General features: G+C 38.2%; 1 protein-coding gene across 1 annotated transcript; it reads right to left on the bottom strand.

Moving 5' to 3' along the window:
- Nucleotides 1–3,922: 3,922 nt before the first annotated feature.
- Nucleotides 3,923–4,435, bottom strand: LOC139711410 (peptidyl-prolyl cis-trans isomerase B-like). The gene has a single exon (XM_071623293.1). The coding sequence runs from the start codon at nt 4,433–4,435 to the stop codon at nt 3,923–3,925; it is 513 nt and encodes a 170-aa protein (XP_071479394.1).
- Nucleotides 4,436–6,909: the final 2,474 nt, after the last annotated feature.

The following is a 6,909-nucleotide window of genomic DNA, read 5'->3' as shown; positions in this document are numbered from 1 at the left end:
ATCTAATATGGCAGTCTGTTGCAGAAATAAAGTACAGTGTATACATATACTGTTAACATTTGCGAAGGGAAGTAATACAACACATTCACATGTAAAATGAAAATTCACAAGATCTGACACTGTATGAGCAACTTTGTAAATCTGAATGGACAGACATGAGTTGTCAAAACAATACAGTAATGGTAGTATGGTACTGGATTTTATGAATGATTGAAGAACATGTATGATAATTAACACCAATGTAATTTGTACATGTATCTTGGACCAATTTTCTATAAGCATATTATTCTCATCTCCTACATCTGAAAAAAGAAGAAGAATTAATTCAGTGCAAATTCCTAGCAGAAATGCATACTTAACAACATAAAACAAATCAGTTGTTTACATTTCACTTTCAAACCTCATAAGGACCAATCTTTCTAAGTATAATAAGAAGTACAAAAAGTACTTGTATTACATGTACATGGGTCTAGGGCAATTACCAACTGGGCAATTACCCCGGACCCTTCCTGTGGTTCTAATCCTAATCCTAACCCTAACCCAAACTCCTAACCCTTGACCTAATCCTAACCCTAATCTTTACTCTAACCTTACCAGTACCACTAACCAGTATTTAGCCAGGGGGTAATTGCCCTCTGGGGCAATTGCTCGGATACGCATGTACATACATGTAGGACAGGAAAAATATAGGAGAGAATAGGATTGAGAGAAAAGAGCAGTACAGAGTTCATCAAATGAAGTGAGCAAGAAAGAGCGGATACATAGGGGTGGATGAGGCTTGAGATTTACAATGATATGGACATGTATTGCGGTTACAAACACAAACACAAGAAAATCAGGATAAGCAAAGGAATACAACAAAAATGGGCACCTAGGTGCTTACATGGTTCAATTTAGCTAGTCAGATAACAAAATCAAGTAGCAAACAGAATAGCAACATATTACGCATATCCAATGCAATGACCTGCTATGAGTTGTCTGACATCAAATACTAATTTAATGCAAGGAAGGTACAAACTGAGTATTCAAGATTATTCATGTAATGAAAATAATATTCGATGCCATGTCAACATTCATAGATTTGGGTTTCAAGATAAACTTGAAGCTTTCAAAAATCTGTAGTAACATGCTTCAGGTACACTATAAAGTGCTTGGTCTACTGCTAATCATTCTACTCATTGCCATGCAGCATAATACAATATTACATCCATACTCCAAAGTCAAATACACACATGTGACAGGTACTATGTAGGTACATAGTGAAAAGGTGGATTTCATCACATTTTTGAATAGTATTGTTATGTTTCAAACAAGAGTCAATGAATCAATCACACCAACATAAAATCATTGCATTTACAGAGGGCACATTTATTGGCGTCTTGACTTCAGGAGGACCAAATTCAGACTCACTCCCAAACAGGAGTTTTAGCTTGGCATCATTCACAGCCAGGTATGCAAACAATTAACCAGTTGGCTACTTCCATCATAGAAGCTTGGGATTAAGTGAGAAACTAATACAGGAGCAATCAGGCAATAGGGTGGTAATTGGAGGGAGGCATGGCTACAACAATAGGACAAAGAGACATAAAGTTGAGACTTTTACAAAGGGGTGACATCAAATGTTTTAGCTACTAGGGGAGGACAAAGGATAGGAAGTTGCATAGTCGGTATAGTAGATGAGAAAAGGGCTATACAATTACTGCTTTATTCTAGGCACCAACACTAAGCTTATACTTGTGTGTCTTGGTTCAATTAACACATAGAGGCTAGCTAACTAAGCTCTCCAGTTTATGACTTTAGGACAAAGGATATTCAATCTGTACAAGATATGTGTGTGGGAGAATACTGGTAAGAATTAGGACATTGACCCTGGCTATGAAGTGTAACCAGTATACAGGACAAGTTACTGACCTTAACACTACTCCCCCCTTTTGACAAGAGGTATTGTCCTCAATACACAACCTACCACAGGGTGAATTTAGCAGTATGGATACATGACTTGGAAAGACATAGAGAGAGAAGACACTTGACAGAAAGAGAAGAGAGAAACAGAATCAGGAGGGGTAACAGAATGATAGTGAAGATTTTGTACAAGGTGTTAGAGAGGTTGTCACATTTATCCAAACTATAATTAATAAATAGTCCAAATATTTTATAACTCCCAAATAGTGAACCCAACACAAAACACTCAAAAATATATTACAACTGACAGCGATGTATAATCATGTACATGTATGTACAAAAAGTAATGACACGAACAAAGAGCATGTAACTGAAATAACAACCCAAATTTACAGTGTTTACATTTTCACTCTACGTCCATCTATCAACAAATAGCGCTTACCTTTAATCTTACATTATACAGTTACACTATAACATGCACATTGAAAATCAGAATAAAGACATTGGTTATTGAAGCTTCGACAATCTAAGTTTTGTAGAAAGAATGAAACATTGCAGAAGAAAAGATAACGAAGAAGTAAGACAATTGTATAAAGAGAAGAAAGAGAAGAACAGACAGTATCCTCATTCGAGGTAAAACATTAAACGGAAGAGATGCTATTATACATTGTAAATACACATTGTACATCGAGGTCAAGAGTAAAACAACATGTACAGTGTACATACAATGTGGTCGCCATTGACAAGAAAATTAAAGGTTAACCACGAACAGGAGTTAAGAACAGATCAGTACTGGAGGATATTAATTCATTTTAGAACCCTTTGCAACATAAGAGCGTGGGTACTACACAAATTCCTGTTCATAATGCATAGGTGTAAACATTCTGGTCTCTCAGTGTAATGAAATAAAATAAAAAACTAGAGTGAGGGATTGAGTTAGCAGAGACGACAAACTCTGATGTGAAACTTGGATCCTATGCAAATTACTAGTAAATACCAGCATCAACTGAACAATTCAGCACAGTGTAAAACCTGAATTGGGTGACAAGTGGTGACACAAATCTTGATACCCTTAGTCTACTTCAACATTCTATGAAACAACTACATGCAAAACTCTACAGGAATTTCTCTGCGGCCCGGATATATCCGGCTAAGGCATCTTTGTATAGATGCAGGGCAGATTGTTCCTTAGCCTCAACACAAGTTTGTACACTCTACAAACCTTGGAGCTTAACCTCTACAACACTGGCATGTATCATTTGTACACAACTAGTCAACTCAACTAAAGGGGTACTGTAATTGCATTCACTTGACATATCCAACTAAATTCTATCACACATGTAAATGTTCACTTAATCACTGGTATGCCACGCCAGGAAAGATGCAGATGCTGTCATAATTTTCCATACGGTTTATTGGTACAACTGTATCTATAAATATTTTTAACTAGCAGCGACCCTTCGGAGAAATCCTCTTGTTATGTTTTCGATAAACTGTAGCTTTATTCACATACGTGTGCTATTACAAGTTGAATCATTGCTGCCTGAAATTTCAGCTAAGGCAACTTTGTATAGTTGCAGGGCAATTCACCGGTAAAAACACCCATCGATACGAACAACAATGCACATTACTGAACTATCTCTATAATTCTTTAAATCTAGGCACCTTTACTCATAAATCTATTTGACAACCCCAGGGTTTCAATTTCATCTGTTGTCTTCATTTTCGTGCCAATGATAAAATTTCATCACACATTTCTCATTGTGTGTGCATTCTCTATAGAATATCGAAACAAAACACATTACTTGCAAGATTTAGTTGTGGAACTAACTGAATTTCACGAATGTCTTCTAACAATGAAATTTATTACAAGTTAAAAAAAACCAAAGACCATGTGTAGTTATGAAAAACGTACCGGGAAGAAGGAGAAACACTAAATTGTCAATCACTGCACTCATGTTGTGGCGTGGTCAAAGTCTCTTCGTTGTCATGGTGATATTGTATGTGCCGGGTTGATCTATCAAACGATGTGCTTCCCGTCCAGCCAAGATGTCTCGACGGTCGTGCTCTTACTCATGGAGAACAGCAATCCGCTCACGTTCCTGCCAGCGTTTGTCATGCTCATCCAGCCAGGTCCATGGTAGTTTGGCTTTAAAGTTGTCATCATCAGTCCTGTCGTCATCCGTGTCATCTTGCCTCCAGTGTCATCTCCACGAGGAAAGTCCCCGCCCTGGATCATGACGAGATGGAACTTGCTACCTTGGTATCCGCATACTTTCAAATGAATTGCAAGTGCAGCAAAGTTCTTTGTTGGCTTTAATGGCATCGATTTCAGAAGCAAATCAGAGACATTTCTCCTCACTTTCTTGTCGCTGCTCACGGGGTAAAAGAAACCATTTTCAGTGATCACTGTGTCTACCGATGCTTCGATCCCCTTTTTGACATCTGATGATGTAACAAAGTAGACCAGAGCTACTGATGCCAACAACAGAAGAGTAAGGACCTTCATTGTCCTTGTGGTGACGGTTGTCATGCAGACTTTACAGCACACAGAAGTCGCCAGCCTTTACCTTGTGGTCCATCTTGTTTGCAGGTTGTTGGCAGTGCATATCCAACGTCTTTAATTTTGTGGCATTTCAACGATGAAAGTGTTAGCGTTTCGATGGCATGTATAAGTCTAAATCCCACCGCTGCTCACCAGTGTTATGTTTCAAACAAGAGTCAATGAATCAATCACACCAACATAAAATCATTGCATTTACAGAGGGCACATTTATTGGCGTCTTGACTTCAGGAGGACCAAATTCAGACTCACTCCCAAACAGGAGTTTTAGCTTGGCATCATTCACAGCCAGGTATGCAAACAATTAACCAGTTGGCTACTTCCATCATAGAAGCTTGGGATTAAGTGAGAAACTAATACAGGAGCAATCAGGCAATAGGGTGGTAATTGGAGGGAGGCATGGCTACAACAATAGGACAAAGAGACATAAAGTTGAGACTTTTACAAAGGGGTGACATCAAATGTTTTAGCTACTAGGGGAGGACAAAGGATAGGAAGTTGCATAGTCGGTATAGTAGATGAGAAAAGGGCTATACAATTACTGCTTTATTCTAGGCACCAACACTAAGCTTATACTTGTGTGTCTTGGTTCAATTAACACATAGAGGCTAGCTAACTAAGCTCTCCAGTTTATGACTTTAGGACAAAGGATATTCAATCTGTACAAGATATGTGTGTGGGAGAATACTGGTAAGAATTAGGACATTGACCCTGGCTATGAAGTGTAACCAGTATACAGGACAAGTTACTGACCTTAACAGTATGTTGGCTACTGGCCTACCTGGGAGCAATGCAAAGAATTCTTGTGTTGTGGACCTGTACATGTATTATGCTATCACATTTCTCCTGAGTCGAGTTCTAACTGTGAAGTGATACACACTAGCCTGCCTTGTATGATAATCATGAAGAACTTGATCACTTCTTACGAACATAGATGAAATTGCGTGGGGTACATCTTCACTACTCAAGTGATGCTGTTTTATTATGCAGACTTGATACGGGAAGGGTGGAGATGATAAATAAATGGTTGCATTATGGATGACTCGGCAAATTTAGAAAATAAGGGATGGATGCCAAAGTTTCAAATCCTCCTTGTTTGTACAGGAGTCCCTTTTAAAATGGTCTCACCGCCATGCAATGTGGCCAGTAGTTGCGATTTAGAACGAAGATCAACTTGAAGACAAGATCAGCTGCACCCACAATGCCTTGAGGACTATGCCCTGTGCTCCACAACTGCAGATACATGTACCTGAAGAGGGTATAATTTGCTTTCTCCAATAAGAAGGATGAAGGGCTGTGACTGCGGATGTTCTGTGTCGACCACATATGAGTAGTTAAAACAGTCCTTCCTGGAAGAACGAAAAAGGCAGGCATATATGGAAACAGTGTAAAAAATTTTAAGACATATTGATGTGCACTATTTTCTTATGCCTTTATACACATGATATTTCCAGTAATTTTGTACCATATATTTACTAGCAACTCCAGCAAACTAGGAGCAAGAGTGACCAAGATCAGAAGGTCATTCTTTAAAGCTGAAGATCTACTATGCACATGCAGGAGTGAGTCAAACATGATATCTGGAAACAGGGGACAAAATTGTTTCAGAAGGGAATGGGGAGGTAGAACGGGCCTGTAAGAAAGCTACAGATCACAACAGAACAATTCACACAATTCTGGCCTTCATGGTGCTATTTGTTTGTTTGTTTGTTTGTTTTTTCCCATGTCTAGCTTCATTACAAACCAGAACTGTCTTTGCAAAGAAGTGTAACTTTGTCTTAAGTCATTTTTTTTTGGACCAACCCCCCCCCCCCCCCCAAAAAAAAAATAAACAAAAATAAAATAAAATAAAATAAAAGTGACAGACAATTTTACATTCAAAGTTATATTTGACATGCATTTTCATGTCCTCCGAAACTGATTAAATTGGTATGGGCCAATTACTAGACCTAGGCACCTATGGTACACTATAATATACACTATCAAAATGATTGATTGGTGCATGCTGCATATTGTCATACCTGTCAAATGTATGGGATGTTGCCATATATACATTATAGAGAAAGAGAAGAATCTACATACATGTACATTTCCTTGAATGAAGGGGCAGGGTAAAGATTAAAAGATGTGCCTTCACAGAAATTTCACTCTTAATTTAAGTTCACTCTTTAGTTCTAGGTGACATACAAAATAATGTACCTGTGTTGTCATTAGAATTATCAGGTACGGTACAATACATGTACCATCACTTCCAAAATAAAGTTGTTGTTTTTTCCTCCCACAGGAGTAAGGTCAAGTTCTGAACAATGTTTATGGTATAAATGTACCTAGAATGTTAATCTTTTGAATAATGCACTTTCAGTAAATCCTGAAAGCTGAAACTCACAGCTTTCCAGTCAATGAGTGAGCTTGCATCAAAGCCTGGTCAGGGATGCAGCCTCCTT

Source organism: Diadema antillarum, unplaced genomic scaffold (assembly GCF_040938485.1).
Source record: "Diadema antillarum isolate AM-2024a unplaced genomic scaffold, OU_Dant_1.0 seq00001657_RagTag, whole genome shotgun sequence".
In the NCBI taxonomy this organism is placed as follows: Eukaryota; Metazoa; Echinodermata; class Echinoidea; order Diadematoida; family Diadematidae; genus Diadema; species Diadema antillarum.
This window is presented reverse-complemented; position numbering and strand designations above follow the sequence as displayed.

Bases quoted from the DNA above. Each gene is read 5' to 3' on its own strand.
- LOC139711410 (XM_071623293.1), bottom strand. From the start codon at position 4,435: ATGACAACCGTCACCACAAGGACAATGAAGGTCCTTACTCTTCTGTTG.